The 24,931-nt window shown below is 44.0% G+C and overlaps 1 protein-coding gene across 1 annotated transcript in view; it reads left to right on the top strand.

Moving 5' to 3' along the window:
- ATP10A (ATPase phospholipid transporting 10A (putative)) overlaps window positions 1-24,931 on the top strand; it is a 257,523-nt gene that overhangs the window by 168,094 nt on the left and 64,498 nt on the right. The window contains 1 exon segment of the mRNA XM_053582015.1: window positions 21,326-21,411. Within this exon segment, the coding sequence (XP_053437990.1) occupies window positions 21,326-21,411 (86 nt within the window).

The following is a 24,931-nucleotide window of genomic DNA, read 5'->3' as shown; positions in this document are numbered from 1 at the left end:
GTGTGGTAGGAAGGATAATGGCCCCTCCAAAGATGTCCATGTCTTAATCCCCTGTGAATATGTCTTGCTACCTGGCAAGGAGAAGTTAAGGTTGCAAGTGGAATGCAGGCTGTCATCAGCTGTCCTCAACATCAGATCTATACAGCATGAGATGGACGGATCCACACACACACCCTGGTGCTGACTTTAAAAATGGAGAAAAGCCATGAGTCAAGGAAAGCGGGTGGCTTCTAGAAGCCTGAGAAGGCAAGGAGACGGATATTCTCCTGCAGCCTCTAGGGGGAGCACAGCCCTCCAACACATTGACTGGAGCCACTCAGACCCATTTCTAATTTTTGACCTCCGGAACTGTAAGATAACAAATTTGTGCTGTTTTAAGCCACCAACTTTGTAGGAGCAGTAGGAAACATATGGTCCTAAGCTCCAACATTTCTCTCACCATTTCTCCTCAATTTATTAACTACCTTCATCAGAATTTGTAGACTCCACCAAGGAGAAAGAGCCTACAAAGGCCAGTCTCAACTCTCTGGATGTTTGTCTTTTTAGGTCTTGGCTTGATTATTCTTTGCCTTCTTGTTAAGTCTCTGATACTTCCAGGCAGCTGTCCAGTGTTTATCTTTGCCTGCTACTAGAGTTTGGTCCAAATTGCCTAGCTTTTCAAGTTTTTCTTTTGAATCTGGTAACTGCGCTAGTCTGGTTGTGCTTTAGAATTTCCCGTTTTTGTTGCCATGTTAGTCTTGAAGCCCCGCCCCCCCAGGTTAGCACAAGACCTTTTTAGCTGACCACCTGTTTATATGTCTTCCACCTCGATTTTCCCCTAAAACCAGCACTGTGACTGTCTTTTGCATGACTATCACTGACCCCGTAGGAGATGCCATAGGGTTCACTCTACTGTAAATCCACCCAAGGCTCCAGTTCCTTTTATGCTGTCTGGGTAAGAGCATGTTCTCTCCAGCAAAGCTGTCTGCTCAGTGACCTCTAAAAAGTGACAGGTTCGTGCCGCAGTGCCACCCTTGACCACACCATCACCCCATCTCTAGTAGGGGTAGACTCATAAAATGGCCTGTGGCTGTGAAGGGACTTGCTATCCTACCCCTGGCTATGCAGATTAGCTCAGCAGTGTGGCTGCACACTGTTTCACATGGTGGCACTCTACTGGACTAAGTTACAAACACGTTCATTTAAGTTTTGAAGCTTGCATTCTGTGAAGCAGCACTGATTCCTTCCTGTCTGAATGCACAGACAGTTCTTGGATATGCTCAGACACATGTGACTAGGGAGAAAGCCGGCTCTCCTGACAGCCACAGCCCAGTGCGCCAGCATGAAGTGTTTATGGCTCAGAAAAAAAGAAAGGTTTTGATTTTGAGAATTCAGACTCAAACCCAGCATTGTGAGCCTTTGAATTTTGCCATAATCTAAGCAGAAGCTTCGAGGCTTTTTGACTGTGAAGGAGTGAAGAGGCACAGGAACAAGGAGGAACTCGCAGGCCTGGCCCTGGCATTCTCCAGTCTGATTAAAAGAAGGGAAAGCGGGCTTCCTGCTCAATAGGGAAGAGAGGACCTCTTGATCTCTGACAGTCGTGTTTAGGTCAGAAAAATTCTCAGTTAAAACACGAAGGCAGCAACTCAGACACTCCTTGATCAGTTTCTCTGAGAGCTGTCACCAGGGCATTGAGCTTCCTGGGGGACCACCTGTTCATGGGTATGCAGTAGCTCCTGAGGGACGACCCTGATGTCTCTCCCAGTTATCCCCGACAGCTGGGCAAACCTGAGAACGCAGGACATCGGGAAGCCGCCACCCTCACAGTCTGCCACGTCCGATATCCCGTGCACTCCAATGCTCTGCAAACCAGCCCATACTCTCCTGGATTTAGGAGTCCTTAGATAACAATTACAGACACCACTATTGCAGCTTAAGTGGCTGTTCAGCTGGGTTTCAGGACCACTTCTATTCAGTATTTGTCTCAGAGTATGAACTTTACATGTAACACAATCTGTGAAACTCTTTAGATAAATGATTACTTTAAAAATCATTTAAAAATTTGAGCAAGATGGCGGCCGAGTAACAGCTTCCTTGCATCTGGGCACCATGAGTCTGGGGAGATAGGACTCCAGGCATCTCATGTTGGTGGCATCTGCCTATCATCACCCCTGCGAGGATACAGGGAGTCAGCGAGAGACTTCTGGACCTCAAAAGGAGGACTAAAACAGTGGAAAACTGGCAAGTGATTGCGAGTGTTCAATCCGTCTAAACCCGCCCACAACTTCCACAGGCATGAGAACTTAAAGAGCAAGAGGAAGTGAAAGTAAAATTAGGGCAAGGAAACAGATAAAAGAAAAAACTCATGAGGAAGAATCAGCAGAAAACTCCAGGCAACATGAAGAACCAGTCCAGAACAACCCTGCCAAGGGACCATGAGGTAGCCACTGCAGAGGATTCCACCTATAAAGAAATGTTAGGAATGACAGAAAGGGAATTTAGAATACACATGTTGAAAACAATGAAAGAAATGATGGCAACAATGAAGGAAACTGCTAATGAAGTGGAAAATAACCAAAAGGAAATTCAAAAATAGAATCAAATAAGAGATGAACGATATGAAGAATATAAAAAGGATATACCAGAGCTGAAGGAACTGAAACAGTCAATCAGGGAACTTAAAGATGCAATGGAAAGTATCAGCAACAGGTTAGACCATGCAGAAGAAAGAATTTCAGAGGTAGAAGACAAAGTTCTTGAGATAACTCAGATAGTAAAAGAGGCAGAAAAGAAGAGAGAGAAACCAGAACGTTCACTGTCAGAATTATGGGACTTTATGAAGCATTCCAACATACGAGTTATAGGAATTCCAGAAGGGGAAGAAGAATGCCCCAGAGGAATGGAAGCTATACTAGAGAATATTATAAAAGAAAATTTCCCAAAAATCACCAAAGATTCTGACACACTGCTTTCAGAGGGCTATCGGACCCCAGGTCGCCTCAACTCTAACCGAGCTTTTCCAAGACACATTGTGATGAACCTGTCCAAAGTCAAGACAAAAGAAAAGATTCTGCAAGCTGCCAGGAGTAAGCGCTAGTTGACCTACAGGGGCAAATCCATCAGAGTGACCGCAGACTTCTCTAATGAAACTTTCCAAGCAAGAAGACAATGGTCATCTACCTTTAATCTACTTAAACAGAACAATTTCCAGCCCAGAATTCTGTACCCTGCTAACCTAAGCTTCAAAATTGATGGAGAAATCAAATCATTTACGGATATACAAACATTGAGGAAATTCGCCACAACAAGACCAGCTCTACAGGAAATACTTCAACCTGTTCTGCACACTGACCACCACAATGGATCAGCAGCAAAGTAAGAACTCAGAAATTAAAGGACAGAACCTAACCTCCACACTGATGCAAAAGATAAAACTAAGCAATGGACTCTCACAAAATAAGACGAATAGAATAATACCACACTTATCAATTATCTCAATAAATGTTAATGGCTTGAATTCCCCACTGAAGAGACATAGATTGGTTGACTGGATTAAAAAACACAAGCCATCCATTTGCTGTCTGCAAGAAACACACCTGGCTTCAAAAGACAAAGTAAAGCTCCAAGTAAAGGGTTGGAAGACAATTTTTCAGGCAAATGGAATTCAGAAGAAAAGAGGAGTTGCAATCTTATTTTCAGATACATGTGGATTTAAAGCAACTAAAGTCAAAAAAGACAAAGATGGTCACTATATATTGGTCAAGGGAAAAATACAACAAGAAGACATTTCAAGTCTAAATAATTATGAACCCAATTTAAATGCTCCCAGATTCTTGAAACAGACCTTACTCAGTCTGAGCAATATGATATCTGATAATACCATAATAACAGGGGATTTTAACACTCCTCTTACAGAGCTGGACAGATCCTCTAAACAGAAATTAAACAAAGATATAAGAGATTTAAATGAGACCCTAGAACAACTGTGCTTGATAGACGCATATAGAACACTCCTTCCCAAAGATAAAGAATATACATTTTTCTCATCACCCCATGGAACATTCTCCAAAATTGATCATATCCTGGGACACAAAACAAATATCAACAGAATCAAAAGAATTGAAATTTTACCTTGTATCTTTTCAGACCATAAGGCACTAAAGGTGGAACTCAACTCTAACAAAAACGCTTGACCCCACCCAAAGGCATGGAAATTAAACAATCTTCTGTTGAATAACAGATGGGTGCAGGAAGAAATAAAACAGGAAATCATTAACTTCCTTGAGCATAACAATAATGAAAACACAAGCTACCAAAACCTGTGGGATACTGCAAAAGCAGTTTTGAGAGGAAAATTCATCGCTTTAGATGCCTACATTCAAAAAACAGAAACAGAGCGCATCAACAATCTCACAAGAGCTCTTATGGAATTAGAAAAAGAAGAACAATCTAAGCCTAAACTCAGTAGAAGAAAAGAAATATCCAAAATCAAATCAGAGATCAATGAAACTGAAAACAATCATTCAGAAAATTAAGGAAACAAAGAGTTGGTTTTTTGAAAAAATAAATAAAATAGATAAACCATTGGCCAGACTAACAAGGAATAGAAAAGTAAAATCTCTAGTAACCTCAATCAGAAATGATAAGGAGAAATAATAACTGATCCCACAGAGATACAAGAGATCATCTCTGAATACTACCAGAATCTATACGCCCAGAAATTTGACAATGTGAAGGAAATGGATCAATATTTGGAATCACACCCTCTCCCTAGACTCAGCCAGGAAGAAATAGAGCTCCTGAACAGACCAATTTCAAGCACTGAGATCAAAGAAACAATAAAAAATTTTCCAACCAAAAAATGGTCCAGATGGCTTCACTACAGAATTCTATCAAATCTTCAAGGAAGAGCTTATTCCTGTACTGCAGAAATTATTCCAAAAAATTGAGGAAGAAGGAATCTTCCCCAACACATTCTATGAAGCAAACATCACCCTAAGAACAAAACCAGGAAAAGACCCGAACAAAAAGGAGAATTTCAGACCAATCTCACTCATGAATACAGATGCAAAAATTCTCAACAAAATCCTAGCCAATAGATTACAGCTTATTATCAAAAAAGTCATTCATCATGATCAAGTAGGCTTCATCCCAGGGATGCAAGGCTGGTTTAACATATGCAAGTCCATAAATGTTATCCACCATATTAACAGAGGCAAAAATAAAGATCACATGATCCTCTCAATAGATGCAGAAAAAGCATTTGATAAAATCCAGCATCCTTTTCTAATGAGAACACTGAAGAGTATAGGCATAGGTGGCACATTTCTAAAACTGATTGACGCTATCTATGACAAACCCACAGCCAATATTTTACTGAATGGAGTAAAACTGAAAGCTTTTCCTCTTAAAACTGGAACCAGACAAGGTTGTCCTCTGTCACCTTTACTATTCAACATAGTGCTGGAAGTTCTAGCCAATACAATTAGGCAAGACAAGGAAATAAAGGGAATCCAAATGGGAGCAGAAGATGTCAAACTCTCCCTCTTTGCTGACGACATGATCTTATACTTAGGGAACCCCAAAGACTCAACCACAAGACTCCTAGAAGTCATCAAAAAATACAGTAATGTTTCAGGATATAATATCAATGTCCACAAGTCAGTAGCCTTTGTATACACCAATAACAGTCAAGATGAGAAGCTAATTAAGTACACAACTCCCTTCACCATAGTTTCAAAGAAAATGAAATACCTAGGAATATACCTAACGAAGGAGGTGAAGGACCTCTATAAAGAAAACTATGAACTCCTCAGAAAGGAAATAGCAGAGGATATTAACAAATGGAAGAACATACCATGCTCATGGATGGGAAGAATCAACATTGTTAAAATGTCTATACTTCCGGAGGGGAGACAAGATGGCGGACTGAAGCCAGCTTTCAACAAAGGCTCCCGTCCAGAAGGAGAGTTAAGGGACAGGAATTTAGTAAGTATCCTGGTGGACTTGAGCCTCACCAAGACAGAAGGCTGAAGAACGCACATCAACACCGCTGAGGCAAGTTGTGATCAGAAGGACGCAAACAAAAGGTACAAAATCCACCACCAAGCGGACGGGACTCCCCCTCCCCCATGAGACTGGCTCAAGAGCCCCACAATTGAACAAGCGGGCAGAAATTAAAGGCCCTCCCACTACACTCCACGGGAGAGATCTTCTAAAAACTGGACCTACCTCCCCTACTGGGGTGCCGTGGCGTTCTCCTGCCGGACATAGGGCTGAATAAAACTTTGGGAATCCTTTGCCGGCAACCCTGAATCCCCGGCGCTCCCCTCCCGCCCACTGAGGTCTGGAGGCCTGTCCCCCAGGACTTTGGATCCTTGGGTGATTTCTCAAGGGGAGTGGACTGTCCCCGAGTTGCGACTGGTCAGCATTGACTCTGAGGCACGCAAGTGAGGAGAGGGCACCGGGCTGAGGGGGAGTCACGCCTCATGGCACTTCCCTGCGGTGCAGTGCAGCAAACCTCCCCGGGCATACGGGACCCAAGACCGAATAAGACTCTGGCCTCCCCACTGAGAGCTGAGAACCCCTACTCTCACTCGGGGTCTGAGGGCCTATCCCCCAGGAGTTCGGCTCCTTGGGTGATTTCTCGAGGGGAGTGCACAGTGCCTGAGCTGCGTCAGGTCAGCGCTGACTCTGGGATACGTGAGCGAGGAGAGGGCACTCTGCTGAGGGGAAATCAAGCCTTGGCGGCACTTCCCTGCGGTGCAGTGCAGGAGCCCTCCCCGGACCGTAGTATTGTGTAAAACTGAATGAAACTCTAGCTTCCCCCCCCCCACTCCCAATCGGGGTCTGGGGGCCCATCCCCCAAGAGTTCTGATTCCTGGGGGATCTCTTTTTTGTTTGTTTGTTTCTTTTTCAATCTTGTTCATTTTTTTTTTTTATTGTTGGGGATTCATTGAGGGTACAATAAGCCAGCCTGGGGGATCTCTTAAGGGGTGTGGACCCAGCACAAACTGCGGCCGCTCAGTGTTGACTCTGGGGCGCGGGACAGAGGAGAAAAGGGTCCCCTGAGTGCCCACACGAGAGCAGCAGTTCCCTGGAGGTAGATCAACAGCCGTTTTTTCTTTAACAGCAGAACGCTCACTTCTGGATATTCTGAGGCCACACCCCCTGTCTCCCTGGGCAACCAGAGGAGGCCACCGGTGACACGGCTCACAAACCCGGGAAGCTTCCAGGGCGGGGCCAACCCAGAGAGGTGTTCAGACGCAATTCTCCAGCAGCAAAGACGTTTGAACTCAAAACAGCCCGTCTTCTGTAGGCGACGACAGGAACAGAGACAGAACCTCACAAAGTTGTCTGTTCTTTTCTGTTCTGTTAGCAGCATCCATCAGGGACGGGGCTAAGCCAGAGTGAACACCTCCTTCCCATCACCTGCATCAAACACTCAAAGATGTCAGGCCCCATCTCCTCCTGCTAGATAGCGGCAGTCTGCGGGGGCCTGGCAGAATTCCTTGCGATTCAGGCAGGTGCAAACCCCTGGAGTGTCTGTTCACTGCAGGCAACTGGATTAGCCATCTGCAGAGATACCAGTGACTGGGTCCGACGGTGGGGCAAAGTGGGGAAGGAGACATCAAACTTCCCAGACTGCTCTGTTTGCTGGGTGGCTCCTCCTGACTCCACGCTGCACTGGGGTGAGCTGTGTCAGAGGAGTCACCAGGCCCCTGTGATCCAGTTCCCAGAGACCTCTTGAACCCTTCCACCCGAGACAAGTGCCGATTGAGACAGTTGATTCGGACCTTTTGAACTGGGCTAATAGACTGAGGACTTTTCAGGCGGTGCCCTGGGTGTGCGATTGTAGGAAGGTTTGATTCTCCTTTTTGAACTGGGGCCAGAAGTGGGCAGGTGGGGTGACTTAATTGCTGATTTTTCCACACAGCTGAGACTTCAAGCCAGAGTAGAAGTTGCAATAGGATCGAACAGAAACCAGCTGAAAACAAGACAGAACCACTTTGCTCCACCACACCAGACAGGGCCCCAGTTTCTCAGGCCACAACACTGTACAGGCCCTCGATAAAACCCCAGGGGAAAAACCAAAGGGAGTAAACCATGGGGCGGAATCAGCGGAAAAACTCTGGTAACATGAATAACCAGAATAGATCAACCCCCCCAAGAAAAGATACGGCAGATGTGATTGAAGATCCCATTCATAAAGAACTGGCAGAGATGTCAGAAGTCGAATTCAGAATTTGGTTTGCAGACAAGATTAATAAAATGGAATTAGGAATTCGAGGAGAAATTCAAAAATTGTCTCAAGAATTTAACGAATTTAAAGACAAAACCACCAAAGACTTAGACACACTGAAACAAGAACTTACAGCCCTCAAAGATATGAAAAATACAGTAGAATCCCTCAGAAACAGAATGGAGCAAGCAGAAGAAAGGATTTCTGACATTGAAGATAAAGTCTTCGAACGCTCCCAATCTCTCAAAGAGGAAGAGAAATGGAGAGCAAAAACGGATCACTTACTCAGAGAACTCTCAGATAATTCGAAAAAAAACAACATAAGGGTTATAGGAATTTCGGAGAATGATGAAGTGGCTGCCAAGGGCACAGAGGTCCTTCTACATGAAATTATGAAAGAAAATTTTCCAGACATGCCTAGAGAATCTGAAATTCAGATAGCAGACAGCTTCAGAACCCCAGCACGATTCAACCCCAATAAGCCATCTCCCAGACATATCATAATTAGCTTCACTAAAGTTAACATGAAAGAGAAGATTCTCAAAGCAGCCCGGCAAAAGAAAACTATAACATACAAAGGTAAGAATATTAGAATAACTGCAGATCTCTCTGCTGAAACTTTTCAAGCAAGAAGAGGCTGGTCATCAACTTTTAATCTCCTAAAGCAAAACAACTTTCAACCCAGGATCTTGTATCCAGCTAAACTGAGTTTCATCTATGATGGAGAAACTAAATACTTCAATGACATTCATATGTTGAAAAAATTTGCCATAAGTAAACCAGCTCTTCAGGATGTTCTCAGACCTATCCTCCACAATGACCAACCCAATCCTATACCACAAAAGTAAACTCACTCAGAAACTTCGGATCAAACTCCAACTTCCACACTGGCGAAAGGATTAAAAATGTCCACTGGACCTTTGAAAAACTCGATACCCAAAATTCCACCAGACTTATCAATACTCTCCATCAATGTGAATGGCTTAAACTGTCCTCTAAAGAGGCATAGGTTAGCTGACTGGATACAAAAACTCAAGCCAGATATTTGTTGCATACAAGAGTCACATCTCAACTTAAAAGACAAATACAGACTCAGGGTGAAAGGATGGTCATCCGTATTTCAGGTAAATGGTAATCAGAAAAAAGCAGGTGTTGCAATTTTATTTGCAGATACAGTAGGCTTTAAACCATCAAAAGTAAGGAAGGACAAGAATGGTCACTTCATATTTGTTAAGGGTAATACTCAATATGACGAGATCTCAATTATTAATATCTATCACCCAACCAGAATGCACCTCAATTTATAAGAGCAACTCTAACAGACATGAGTAACTTGATTTCCTCCAGCTCCATAATCGTTGGAGATTTCAACACTCCCTTGGCAGTGTTGGATCGATCCTCCAGAAAGAAGCTGAGCAAAGAAATCTTAGATTTAAACCTAACCATCCAATATTTAGATTTAGCAGACATCTACAGAACATTTCATCGCAACAAAACTGAATACACATACTTCTCATCAGCCCATGGAACTTACTCCAAAATTGATCACATTTTAGGTCACAAGTCTAACCTCAGTAAATTTAAAGGAATAGAAATTATTCCATGCATCTTCTCGGACCATCATGGATTAAAACTTGAATTGAGTAACAACAGGAATCTGCATACCCATACAAAAACATGGAAGTTAAATAACGTTATGCTGAATGATAGCTGGGTCAGAGATGAGATTAAGAAAGAAATCACCAATTTTTTGGAACAAAACGACAATGAAGACACAAACTGTCAGAACCTCTGGGACACTGCAAAGGCAGTTCTAAGAGGGAAATTTATAGCACTGCAAGCCTTCCTCAAGAGAACGGAAAGAGAGGAAGTTAACAAATTAATGGGACATCTCACGCAACTGGAAAAGGAAGAACATTCCAACCCCAAACCCAGTAGAAGAAAAGAAATAACCAAAATTAGAGCAGAATTAAATGAAATTGAAAACAAAAGAATAATACAACAGATCAATAAATCAAAAAGCTGGTTTTTTGAAAAGGTCAATAAAATAGATAAACCTCTGGCCAACCTAATTGGAAAAAAAGAGTAAAATCCCTAATATCATCAATCAGAAACAACAAAGACGAAATAACCACAGACTCATCAGAAATCCAAAAAATCCTTAATTAATATTACAAGAAACTTTATTCTCAGAAATATGAAAATCTGAAGGAAATAGACCGATACTTGGAAGCACGCCACCTTCCAAGACTTAACCAGAATCAAGTGGAAATGTTGAACAGACCCATATCAAGTTCAGAAATAGCATGAACTATACAAAACCTCCCTAAAAAGAAAAGCCCGGGACCAGATGGTTTCACGTCAGAATTCTACCAAACCTTTCAAGAAGAATTAGTACCTATATTACTCAACCTGTTCCAAAAGGTAGAAAAAGAAGGAAGACTACCCAACACGTTCTATGAAGCAAACATCACCCTGATCCCCAAACCAGGAAAAGACCCAACAAGAGAAGAAAATTATAGACCAATATCACTAATGAATATAGATGCAAAAATATTCAACAAGATCCTAACAAACAGAATCCAGGAACACATCAAACAAATTATACATCATGACCAAGTTGGTTTTATCCCAGGGTCTCAAGGCTGGTTCAATATACGTAAATCTATAAATGTAATTCAGCACATAAACAAATTAAAAAACAAAGACCATATGATTCTCTCAATTGATGCAGAAAAAGCTTTTGATAATATCCAGCATCCCTTCATGATCAGAACACTCAAGAAAATTGGTCTAGAAGGGACTTTTCTTAAACTGATAGAGGCTATCTACAGCAAACCCACAGCCAATATCATATTGAATGGAGTTAAATTGGAATCATTTCCACTCAGATCAGGAACCAGACAAGGCTGCCCATTGTCTCCATTGCTTTTCAACATTGTAATGGAAGTCTAAGCCACCACAATTAGGTAAGAAAAGGCGATCAAGGGTATCCATATAGGGTCAGAAGAGATCAAACTCTCGCTCTTCGCAGATGATATGATTGTGTATCTGGAAAACACTAGGGACTCTACTACAAAACTCCTAGAAGTGATCAAGGAATACAGCAGCGTCTCAGGTTACAAAATCAACATTCATAAATCGGTAGCCTTTATATACACCAACAACAGTCAAATTGAAAAAGCAGTTAAGGACTCTATCCCATTCACAGTAGTGCCAAAGAAGATGAAATATTTGGGAATTTACCTAACAAAAGACGTGAAAGATCTCTATAAAGAGAACTATGAAACTCTAAGAAAAGAAATAGCTGAAAATGTTAACAAATGGAAAAACATACCATGCTCATGGCTAGGAAGAATGAACATTATCAAAATGTCCATACTACCCAAAGCAATATATAATTTCAACGCACTCCCTATTAAAGCTCCACTGTCATATTTTAAAGATCTTGAAAAAACATTACTTCGTTTTATATGGAATCAGAAAAAACCTCGAATAGCCAAGACATTACTCAGAAATAAAAACAAAACAGGAGGAATCACACTACCAGACCTCAGACTTTACTACAAATCAATAGTGATCAAAACAGCATGGTATTGGCACAAAAACAGAGAAGTAGATATCTGGAACAGAATAGAGAACCAAGAGATGAATCCAGCTACTTACCGCTATTTGATTTTTGACAAGCCAATTAAAAACATTCAGTGGGGAAAAGATTCCCTATTTAACAAATGGTGCTGGGTGAACTGGCTGGCAACCTGCAGAAGACTGAAATTGGACCCACACCTTTCACCATTAACTAAGATAGACTCTCATTGGATTAAAGATTTAAACTTAAGACATGAAACTATGAAAATACTAGAGGAGAATGCAGGGAAAACCCTTGAAGAAATTGGTCTGGGTGAGTATTTCATGAGGAGAACCCCCCGGGCAATTGAAGCAGCTTCAAAAATACACTACTGGGACTTGATCAAACTAAAAAGCTTCTGCACAGCTAAGAACACAGTAAGCAGAGCAAGCAGACAGCCCTCAGAATGGGAGAAGATATTTGCAGGGTATATCTCTGACAAAGGTTTAATAACCAGAATCCACAGAGAACTCAAACGCATCAGCAAGAAAAAAATAAGGGATCCCATCGCAGGCTGGGCAAGGGATTTGAAGAGAAACTTCTCTGAAGAAGACAGACGCACGGCCTTCAGACATATGAAAAAATGCTCATCATCTTTAATCATCAGAGAAATGCAAATCAAAACTACTTTGAGATATCATCTAACTCCAATGAGACTAGCCTATATCACAAAATCTCAAGACCAGAGATGTTGGCGTGGATGTGGAGTAAAGGGAACACTTCTGCACTGCTGGTGGGAATGCAAATTAATACATTCCTTTCGGAAAGATATATGGAGAACACTCAGAGATCTAAAAATAGATCTGCCATTCAATCCTGTAATTCCTCTGCTGAGCATATACCCAGAAGACCAAAAATCACAACATAACAAAGATATTTGTACCAGAATGTTTATTGCAGCCCAATTCATAATAGCTAAGTCATGGAAAAAGCCCAAGTGCCCATTGATCCACGAATGGATTAATAAATTGTGGTATATGTATACCATGGAATACTATGCAGCCTTAAAGAAAGATGGAGACTTTACCTCTTTCATGTTTACATGGATGGAGCTGGAACATATTCTTCTTAGTAAAGTATCCCAAGAATGGAAGAAAAAATACCCAATGTACACAGCCCTACTATGAAACTAATTTGGGACTCTCACATGAAAGCTATAACCCAGCTACATCTTAACAATAGGGGGAAGTGTGAAAGGGGGGGGGGTGGGTAGAGGGAGGGGAATCGGTGGGATCACACCTGTGGTGCATGTTACAGGGGTATTTGCAAAACTTGATAAATGTAGAATGTAAATGTTTTGGCACAGTAACTGAGATAACGCCGGAAAGGCTATGTTAACCACTGTGATAAAAATGTGTCAAATGGTTTATGAAGTGAGTGTATGATGCCCTATAATCATATCATTGTATACAGTTATGATTTAATAAAAAAAAAAAAGAAAAAAAAATGTCTATACTTCCCAAAGCAATCTACCTATTCAATGCCATTCCTATCAAAATACCAACATCGTACTTTCAAGATTTGGAAAAAATGATTCTGCATTTTGTATGGAACCGGAAAAAAACCCGTATAGTTAAGGCAGTTCTCTGTAACAAAAATAAAGCTGGGGGCATCAGCATACCAGATTTTAGTCTGTACTACAAAGCCATAGTGCTCAAGACAGCATGGTACTGGCACAAAAACAGAGACATAGACACTTGGAATCGAATTGAAAACCAAGAAATGAAACTAACATCTTACAACCACCTAATCTTTGATAAACCAAACAAGAACATACCTTGGGGAAAGACTCCCTATTCAATAAATGGTGTTGGGAGAACTGGATGTCTACATGTAAAAGACTGAAACTGGACCCTCACCTTTCCCCATTCACAAAAATTGATTCAAGATGGATAAAGGACTTAAATTTAAGGCATGAAGCATAAAAATCCTCCAAGAAAGCATAGGCAAAACACTGGAAGATATTGGCCTGGGGAAAGACTTCATGAAGAAGACTGCCATGGCAATTGCAACAACAACAAAAATAAACAAATGGGACTTCATTAAACTGAAAAGCTTCTGTACATCTAAGGAGACAATAACCAAAGCAAAGAGACAACCTACACAGTGGGAAAGGATATTTGCATATTTTCAATGAGGCAAAAGCTTGTTAACTAGGATCTATAGAGAACTCAAATTAATCCACATGAAATAAGCCAACAATCCCATAGATCAATGGGCAAGAGACATGAATAGAACCTTCTCTAAAGATGACAGACAAATGCCTAACAAACACATGAAAAAATGTTCATCATCTCTATATATTAGAGAAATGCAAATCAAAACCCTGAGATATCATCTAACCCCAGTGAGAATGGCCCACATCACAAAGTCTCAAAACTGCAGATGCTGGCGTGGATGTGGAGAGAAGGGAACACTTTTACACTGCTGGTGGGACTGCAAGCTAGTACAACCTTTCTGGAAGGAAGTATGGAGAAACCTCAAAGCACTCAAGATAGACCTCCCCTTTGATCCTGCTATCCCATTACTGGGCATCTACCCAGAAGGAAAAAAATCCTTTTATCATAAGGACACTTGTACTAGACTGTTTATTGCAGCTCAATTTACAATCACCAAAACGTGGAATCAGCCTAAATGCCCACCAACCCAGGAATGGATTAACAAGCTGTGGTATATGTATACCATGGAATACTATTTAGCCTTTAAAAAAAATGGAGACTTTACATCCTTTGCATTAACCTGGATGGAAGTGGAAGACATTATTCTTAGTAAAGCATCTCAAGAATGGAGAAGCATGAATCCTATGTACTCAATTTTGATATGAGGACAATTAATGACAATTAAGGTTATGGGGGGAGGGAGCAGAAAGAGAGATGGAGGGAGTGGGGTGGGGCCTTGGTGTGTGTCACACTTTATGGGGGCAAGACATGATTGCAAGAGGGACTTTACCTAACAATTGCAATCAGTGTAACCTGGCTTATTGTACCCTCAATGAATCCCCAAAAATAAAAAAGAAAAAAAAATCATTTAAAAATTTGTAAATATAAATTAAATAAAAATTTATAAAAATGTAAATCTCTTTATGTATACATATATTCAAAGTCATATATATGACTGTGTACATTACTGTGTATATATGTACACATAAAGAGGTTTTTAAAGTAATATATAAATATGTAAATCTCTTTATGTATACATATATGTGTATACACACATATATAGTTTCACTCTGTCACCCTGGGTAGATTGCCATAGTGTCATAGCCCACAGCAACCTCAAACTCTTGGGCTCAAGCAATCCTCCTGCCCCATCCTCCCGCATGGCTAGGATTACAGGTGCCCACCGCAATACCCGGCTCATTTTTTCCATTTTTAGTATAGATGGGGGTCTTGCTCTTGCTCAGGCTGGTCTTGAACTCCAGAACTCAAAGAATCCACCTACCTGGGCCTCCCAGAGTGCTGGATGACAGGCCACTGCATCCAGCCTCTGTATATGTTTGAGGTCTCCTGCCACCAGCAGAACTTCATTTTGGTATTCATTTGTTTAATAAATAATCGACTGAGCATCCACTACGTGCTGGGGTCTCTGTGGTGGACAAGGCAGAGTATTTCTCTGCCATTTGGGGTTGGCAAATGGAAATGTTGATGTGGCATACACTCTCTGTATACAAAATTCACTCCCTCATTCACCCACGCATTTATTCAGTATTGGGCCACTTGCCTTCCTTTGAGTTCCCACAGCTCTGATGGGCATATGACAAATACAAATTAGGATAAAGGTATAAAACAAAAGAGTTGGGACAATCACTCCATGAATTTAGGTTAAATTGCTAAACCTAAATAAGGAGCTTGAATATAGGCTGTGAAGGAATCATCTTATATTGCCACCAGGTGAAATGTGCTTGCACGTTTAGGTCAGAAAAATTGTGCTCAGTGCTCTGTGCAGCAGCGGAGGAGCCCTCCTACCCATCCCTCTCGGCAGTCAGGCTCCCCCAGTGTCGGACAGTGAGAGCACAGCACCGAGTTCTGGCAGGATGTGGAAGTTCGTGGCACACAAGCGCCCTCTGAAATAAGCAGCTGTCTCCCTCTGACTGTGTGCACACCAGGTTCTGTGCTGGTCTGCAGGGCACAGAGTATCTGTTCTCAGAGAGCTGTGGTCTAGTGAAAGGAGGAGGGGACTCAGCTCCAGCCACACTCAGGCCCAGGAAGCACAAGGTTAGATGTCTGCATGGGGGCCTTGCAAGCTGGGAACAGCACACCTGCCTACATAGGGCTGCCTTCCCTAGGAAGCAACAACATCCTGAAGTCCAAGGCCAGATAGCCGGTACAGGTGGATCGGAGGGTGAAGGAAGATGTATAGAAAGGTCTGGTCCTCAACCTGGCACCCTTCATGGAAGGCACGAGTGCTGGGAGGGCTGACAGCAAAAGAGGTCAGTGCCGTGACCCTGGCTGGCGCCCGGATGCTGCACATTTCATCCTGTAGGGTAGCAGCCATGGTCAAGGCTTGAGCTTTCTTTCTTCCTTTTTTTTTTTTTTTTTACAAGTTTAATATTTATTTACTTTTTATGTCAGATTAGTATGAGGGCACAAATGATTAGGTTACATTGTTTGTGTTTGTTAGGTAAGGTCCCTGTTGGAGTTGAGCTCCTCACCCAGGAAGTGTTCCCTGTACCCTTACTTTGTGCCTATTAGGTGGGAGCTCACCAATTCCCCTCTCTCCTTTTTCCCTCTTCCTTCCCCCAACTTGAATTGAATTGAATTTTTCTCTTGTGTGGGCCTGTATTAGTTCTTCTGCTGGCTTCATATTAGTATGTTCTACATTGGATATGTGCTTTTCCATTCTGTGATACTTTATGAAAGAGGATGTTCTCCAACTCTATCCAGGTTAATACAACAGGGCTGAGGCTTTCTTAAAGCAGAAGGCCACTGTGATCAAACTGGCTATCTGTCTCACTGCCATCACTTACTCGGTGTAAGGGACAGGCTTATGTCAGGCAGGCACTTAGCAGTATTGCATTGTCCACTGAGAGGCCTCGAGGCCCATGTTTGGAGATGACCTAGGAGTACCATGATGGGGTACAAAGGGCATTTTCAGGACAAAGTCCAGATGCAGAAGACAGAGGAGCATGTGTATTTTCTGTGTCTTTTGGCTGGTTCAGGGTCTGTGCATTTTCTCACCATCCTCCTCTCCCCTCCTGTCACTGGGAGGCCTCTACAGACAGCCTCATGCTGAAGTTCCCCCTGGGGAGTGCAGGCTGGGTTCCTGAAGTTTTCCCAGGCCGGGTTGCTAAAGTTCCCCATGGCAGGTGCAGGCAGGGCCCTGCTGGCGGCAAGCACACCTGCAGATGCCCGGGCATTCGCCCGTGCTGTGCATGCACCCCTTTGGCTGAAGCAGTGTGCACTTTCCTTATGGTAGAAAAAGTAACAACATCCTCTTTAATGGGATGTAAATGTCCTTTCAGACATCACTTCTTCTGTTTCAAGATGGAAGAAATCTGCTTTGGCTTTTATTTTGAACGCTTAGTGGTAATCCATGTAATGCAAGTGTGAAAAGCAAGGCTGGTGACAGAGGCTTCCCTGTGAATCAAGTGTTCCTCCAGCTAAGTCTGGGCTCTGCTGCGTTAGACACGTGCCTCGCCCATGTGGCTACAGAGGGGAGCATAGCACCTGTACAGACACCTGCTGTTGGGGGGCATGGCTTTGGCATCCCTGCAGCAGAGGAAGAAGTACTCTGAGGCTGCAGTTTCTAGCAGACATTCAAGTTTCAGGGCAGGCCTGGAGGGCTGTCTGCTGCTGTCACTGATTGCCTCTTTGTTTCTACCTGGTAAGTCAAAAAAGCTGCAGAAATATTTGGAGGTAACGACAGAAGCTCTTGGCATTCGGTTGCCGGTAAGGCAGTTATTGGGATGCTCATGCTCTGCCGTGGCTGAGCCACACTTGGTGCCGAGATATGGAACCAGGCCTCAGGGGCGGCAGCCTCAGCTTGAGGCCTGTGTGTGAGCGGCACCCACAGGTGATGCTCTTTCTGCAGCAGTGAACCGTCACCACAAATGGGGGTGCAAACTGGAACCACCTCTGCGTCCTACAAAACTGTGCACTTGGAGGTGGGCTTCAGAGACCTTGGAGATCCAAGTTCTGATGCCCTCTCTTCATTTGCCAAAATCTCATGTTCTTTATTTTATTATTTATTTATTTATTTTTTGAGACAGTATTTTACCTTGTCACCCTGGGTAGAGTGCCGTGGCATCATAGTTCACAGCAACCTTGGGCTTAAGTGATTCTCTTGCCTCAGGCTCCTGGTAGCTTGGGACTATAGCCACCTGTCAAAATATTTGGCTGTTTTTTAGAGAGGAAGTCTTGCTCTGCCTCGGGCTGTTTTCAAACCTGTGAGCTCAGGCAATCCGCCTGCCTTGGCCTCCTGGAGTGCTAGGATTACAGGCATGAACCACCGTACCCGGCTAAATTCTGATGTTCTTTAATCAGAAGAACTAGACTAAGCCTCTGGGCTCCTGATTCGTGATTCCATTTGTGATTAAGTCTGCTGACCATGGTGGGGAGGGTATTGACAATGAGATCAGGGTATGTTTAATTGACACATGGTTTTGAAAACTCTGTAGAATTTCTTTTACACATTCTGGCTTGTTGGACATGACATGGTCTTTTCCTGTCAACACAAGCCTGTCTTAGTGAGTGTCAGTGGCAGAGCTGGTCTCAGAGACCACGGAGGCTTTGGTCAGTCACTTCAACACCATTGTGACCTTGGGCATGGTCCTCAGAGCTCCTAAATGGGAGGTAGAGCAAAGACCAACCTCACAACAGTGCTGTAAGAAAGTACAGCACTTAGCACAATGCCTGACATTTAACGAGCTGTCAAAGTGCATCTTTATGTTGGCAACCAGCACCGTGGCGCCCTTAGGAATTAATTACACAAAAGGTACCAGATTTCTGGGTTATGTTCTTCTTGATGATTAATTTCTTTTTTCTCAGTTAATTCTCAGTGTTTTTTCATATCTCCTTTAAAAATGTTTTTATTGTGGTAAAATATACATACATACATAATATTTGCCATTATGATCATTTTTAAGTGCACAGGACCGTGGTGTTAAGTTCATTCATGCTGCTGTACAACCTTCACCACCATCTGTCTCCAGAACTTTTTCCTCTTCCCTAACTATATATGCAATATTTTTTTTAAAATGAAGTTAGTGTGTCTGAGAACAGAAAGGTGGACAGCGCATCTGCCTCTCTCTGTGCTCCAGGGGCCAGCCTGACAGAAGTCTGGCTGACCAGTATCTGGGGCATGGCCTTGACCTTGAAGCTGGCTTGGGGGTTGATGAGTTGATAGAGGGATAAATAAATACATTTCTTCAATGAGGAATGTTACTGCATTGCCTGTTCTTAGAAACTATTGTTGTAAACAGAATTTGCTTCATCCAAAAGGTACGCTATGCTTGGGAACTGCTATATAACTGAGAAACTCAGAGATGGTCTTCTGGGTCTGCCATGACAAAGCACCACAGCCTGGGTGGATTAAACAAAAGTCTATTTTCTCACAGTTGTGGAATCTGGAAGTTCAAGATTAAGGGGTTGGCAGGTTTGGTTTCTTCTGAGGCCTCTCCTTAGCTTGCAGACAGCTGTTCTCCCTGTGTTTTCATGTGGCCCCTCTCTCTGTGTGTCTCTGCGCCCTCATCTCCTCCTGTCTGAGGACACCAGTTGTGGTGGATCAGGCCCCACCCTAATGACCTCATTTTAACTTAATCACCTCTTTAAAGACCCCCAATCTCCAAATAAGGGCACATTCTGTGTTCCTGGAGGTATGGGGCTGGAGTGGCTATAATTTAGCCCTTAACAGTCTCTAAAGATCCCTTCAGTTCCAAAAAATACTCCAAATCCTCCCTAGTTCCAGAGGAAGCTGATGAACCCAGGCCCCCCATGCCCTGGGACACACCCCGGGCCCATCCCCCAGGGCTCATGACTGTTGGTGGAACATCACAGATGCAGCTCTGAAATCCCAGAGACAGAATATCCTACTGAGCCACACACATTACATTTTTCTAAGAGAGAAAGAATAATAAACAGAGACAGAATATTTTAAGTTCTACCTTCCTCATCTGCCAAGAATAATCCTGGTGTTCTCTGGAACTCACTGCCTTCATGGCCATTCTGTACTTTTGTATCTGCAAATGTCTGCCTAGGGAAAAGCCAGCCCCTAGATTCAAGATTATTTACAAGGCTTTAAATAAACACAAGACTCCTTGAGATATTACAGCCTAACTCTGGAAATCATGAGAGAGGCCATTTCTGTACCAGGAGAAGAGGGACTGATGGCTAATTAGACTTCAAGAAGAACCTTTTAAAATAGAATTTCAATTTCAGTTATTGAATTGAGCTACTACTATCCTTAGCATCTTTTAATAGACATGATACATTGGGAAATAATAGGAACTAAATTTTGAGTAATTACCTTTATGGCTGTATTTGGTGCAGGCTGATGTGTTGTAAAATTGTGATTACCTGGGGTGGTTTAACAGTGTTGATGCCCTTTCTGTGATTTTTTGTGGTGATATGATTGTGTGCTGTGACCCTTGGTGGAGAAAATAGAATGACAGGTATGACCAGAAAGCTGGTAAAAAAGAAATACACTCATTGACTCTGTCATTTACACTATAGCCTTATTCATTTCCCTTCTTTTCTTTTTTTTTTTTTTTTTTTGTAGAGACAGAGTCTCACTTTATGGCCCTCGGTAGAGTGCCATGGCCTCACACAGCTCACAGCAACCTCCAACTCCTGGGCTTAAGCGATTCTCTTGCCTCAGCCTCCCGGGTAGCTGGGACTACAGGCGCCTGCCACAAAGCCCGGCTATTTTTTTTTGTTGCAGTTTGGCCACTCCTGAGCTCTGCATGTGAGCACTTTTGTAGTGATCAATGGCGAAATTCTAAATCAAAGCCTTTTTTTCTGTGTGCCGAGCTGTCATTTTTTTTTTAATTGAGCAGAATAATAAATTGTTGGCTCATGCCTTGGCTATTTAAATTTTTTTCATCAAAGATTCATGAAGAATTTTTAATTTACATTGAGGAAATAGTATTTTGGTATAAGTTTCTGTTTTCTGGGTGGAATTTGCTTCTCTAAATCTGCATAGAAAATTGGAAGGTGCGGGTCTGTCTCAGAAAACAGAGCCTTCCTTTATTACTGGCTCCTTTGCCTCTGTCTGGGAGTCCCTTTTGGCATTAACTACACTCATTTCCTCTCTCTTACTGACCAGTCCTGGTCCACTAACTGTTATTTATTATCAATGATTAGTTATTATTTATCGTAATGAGAAAGCGGGCGTGCCTTGGCTTTCTGCAGATTCTCAGGCAGAGTTCTCCTCTCAGAAAGGTCCCCGCCATGGGTGTAGAGACAGAAGAGAGACTGAGTGCCTTGTCGGGCGGACGGCTGGGCCCAGGTCCCTCTGATGTGCACGTGCTGTCATTGTAGGTCTCGGAGTTCAACCCCTTGACGTTCACCAGTGTCATTGAGTGTGAGAAGCCAAACAACGACCTGACCAGGTTCCGTGGTTGCATGTGAGTATCCTGCCTCTCCCTCTGTCCCTCCTTCCATTTGAGAAGCTGTGTCTGTGTGTGCCCAGGCACGCGCACTTATAAAATATGCATTGGATATCCTTCACCACTTGCTGTAGCCTTTGGGAAGGTTGCCCGGCACCTGAGCCCTCTCGGCTGTTCATGGGACTGGCCTGGACGAACCTGTGAGTGGCAGGGAACCCCCAGGGCTGTCTGTAAGGAGGTGGCGCTGCTCTTCCCTCCTGTCCTGGACCCTGGGGAGGTGAGGGGGTGACCCGGGAAGCATGGCTGACCACACAGGGCCCTGTTAAATGGAAGCAGCAGCTGGAGGGAGGAGCCTGGGTGGTTCTCCCTGGCTCATCCGTCAACTTATCACTGGACAGGCTCATTCTCCAGAAGGCCGTCCACGATGGCTCGAGACTCCAACTGTAACGCAGTGAATGCAACAGGCAAAAATTCCTGTGTTCATGTTTATTTCATTCTAGGTAGAAAAAAAGAGAGACATTACAAAAACTAAGTACAGTATCTCCCATCTGATGGTTTAGCCCCTTCCTTGCTTCACAGCAGAAAGGCAAGCAAGGTGGGTCGGTGACAGAGGACCCACCCCCTATCTGCGCCTGTAGAAGCCGGGCTGTCTGTGCACGGGCAGTAATTGTCCTCGTCTCTCTACAGTCATGTCTGTTTGGGAATTTCCATAATTTTTTTTTTGTGTGTGTGTGTGTGTGTGTGTCCCCGAGCGCAGACACACCTGGTCAGTGATGTCGGGAAAATACGGACGAAGAGAGGCAGTGTCAGGACACAGCTGCCGAGTGGCCCTCTGTGGCCATCAGGGACGACCTTCTGGAGAATGAGCCCATGACCAGGGCGTTAGGCTGGACTCACCTTTTGTGCATCAGCAGATGCCCACAGGCTCAGCTCTCCTGTTTGGAGAACATGGGGCCGTGTCCCTGAGCTGTCCCTCTCTGAGGAGTGAGTGGACGTTGAAGGCTGGCCCCAGTTTAGTGGCACAGGCACGGACTGGGCTCCACACAGATACTCAGTTGGTATAAGTCTGGATCTTTTGATTTACCGACACATCTAGCGTTGCTGTGTGTGCCAGCACGCAGCTGGCAGGTGGCAATGCTGGAGGCAAACCAACAAACAGAAGCTGTCCACAGCTGTTATGGCTCCATCACCATTGAAATTGCCCGTCTTCTTGCCTGAGAACCAAAATGTGGATAATGTTAGATTATTCCTTAAAGCAGTGTTTTTCAGGCTTATTTGTCTCATGGCACACTTGAACCTGTAGTTAAACTTCCACAACACACTTAAATTATGCTAATCAAAAAAAAAGAATATACTTAGTGTGTTCTGAACATCTTTCAAAAATTATTTAATTAATGATCTTTAAAAATTTTCATGACACACCTAAGATACTCTCATGGCGCACCAGTGGGCCAAATACCTGTTGAAAATCGCTCCCTAAAGGAGGCAGTTCATTCTCTCTTTTCTCCTAACTGGAATGAAATAAACAAACACAGGAATTTTTGCCTATTGAGTTCACTGAGGGTTCATAAGAAAAAGTACTGATATGTGGTGTATAAGATTTGAGGATAAAACACTGCCCTCCCCGTACGAGACTAGCTTACTGTGGATCTGCTGGCCTCTCTCAACTCCTGGGCCGAGCTCTTCAGGCCTTTTTGACCCATCACCCGAGGGAGTTCACACACCTGACACCATCCTCTGCTGCTAGGAACCCCCAAGCCCAAGTCAGTGCAGGTGCTGAGTTTCCAAAGACACTTTTTTTTTTCTTTTTTGAGACAGTCCCACTATGTCGCCCTCGGTAGAGTGCTGTGATGCCACAGCTCACTGCAACCTCAAACTCTTGGACTTAAGCAATTCTCTTGCCTCAGCCTCCCAAGTAGCTGGGACTACAGGTGCCTGCCACGACGCCCGGCTATTTTTTTTGTTGTTGTTGTAATCGTCGTTGTTTGACAGGTCTGGGCTGGGTTCTAACCTACTTGCCCCTGTGTATGTGGCTGGTGCCCCAGCACCTGATCTACAAGCACCGAGCCTCCAAAGCCATCTTGACCTGAAACAGTGATGGTGAATAGGGGTGAGGCCAGCCTCTGTACACAGAACCTTCTCCTGCTCATGGTGTAATTCGCTCTGCCAACTCTACCAGTCAAAAAAGAAGGGCTAGGCATCCTTCTCCAAAGACCATGCTCCTAGCTCAGATCTGCCTTTCCCTTCCTTCCTCCATGAAGCTCCAGAAAGGTGCAGCTTGCACATGCCCAGGGGGCGGCTCATACTCATTGCCTGCTGTAGAGCTGGGTGTGCCCCAGAGGGGTTGAATCCTGAGTCGGGGACTTTTATTCCTGCCTTAGGGAAGCTGCCATTTAGTAGGATTCAACAGGTCCTCTTAGTGCTGAGGCTGGCAGGCCCCAGGTCCCCAGTTTCTAGCTGGGTAACTCTGGGCAGACACCTTCACTCCTCTGAGGACCCCCTCATGTCATCACTGAAAGTTCTGATAGTCTCATTCTCAGTGTAGGCCACTATGATTGTGGCTGCTGTTGTCACTATTTCTGTTACAGATGATAATATGGAGCAGGAAGGAGAAGGGTCGAGGGGAGCTGGGGTGAGAAGTCACAAGCTTCCAGGGAGGGGATCCCATGAAGAAGGTGGCTGGGAGAACAGTCTGTCTTCAGCGTTCAAGTCAGGAGCAGCTACAGGAGGAAGGAACCTGGGCCTTGAGGTTTCCAGAATTTGAGGAGCTGCCAAGTGGGGTGACCCAGCTGACGGCACAAATACATGGGTCAGGAATTCATGGGGGAGAGGGGAGCGGGATGTGCAGATCTGAGGCCCCTTGCCTCAGGGGTATGCATGAAATCAGGGAAGAGAGGCCACAGGGACAGAGGTGTGAGATGGGAGAAAAGGAGTGAAGACAAAGCCGTCTCAGCAGCAGGAGCAGCCACCCTGGTGTAGTGGGATTGCTGGTCTGGGCAGTGCCTGGCGGTGGAGGCATAGCATGACATTGGTGACGCTGAGGGAGGGGGTTCCACAGAACCTAAGGGGGGTGCCACCACGCTGCCAGCACAGATGAGTCAGGAGTGGGGTCCAGCTTGCAGGAAGGAGCTGGAGGCATTATACTGTTCCCTCACTCTTTCTAGAAGCGCAGCTGGAGTGGGAGGGCAAGAGATGGAGGCCTCACAAAGAGGAAGGACACTTGTTAGGAAGAGAGAAAGTAACAGAAGGCCAGGTTGTTGGGGGCCTCAGGCACATGTTGAGGTGACCTCAGTGCAGAGGGAAGTGTTCACTGTCGGCGTTGTCTCAACCCCAGTGCCCATACCCGTCCCTCTGCTGGCCCAGCACCCCGGGCCTACTGTGCTTCCCTGGGTGCTATGGAAGGTGGGCTCCTCGAGTGAACTCCCAAGTGGATACCATTCTGCCTGCAGCCAGCCAGGCCAACTTGGCTTTTCTGATGGATGTGCCAGGAAATGCTCCCAGTGTGGGTGTCCTCATTGGCATGGTGCCCAAGAAAGAA

The sequence above is a fragment of the Nycticebus coucang genome, chromosome 2 (assembly GCF_027406575.1).
Source record: "Nycticebus coucang isolate mNycCou1 chromosome 2, mNycCou1.pri, whole genome shotgun sequence".
Lineage (NCBI taxonomy): Eukaryota > Metazoa > Chordata > Mammalia > Primates > Lorisidae > Nycticebus > Nycticebus coucang.
Note: the sequence above shows the minus strand (reverse complement) of the source record. Positions and strands in the feature narration are given on the sequence as shown.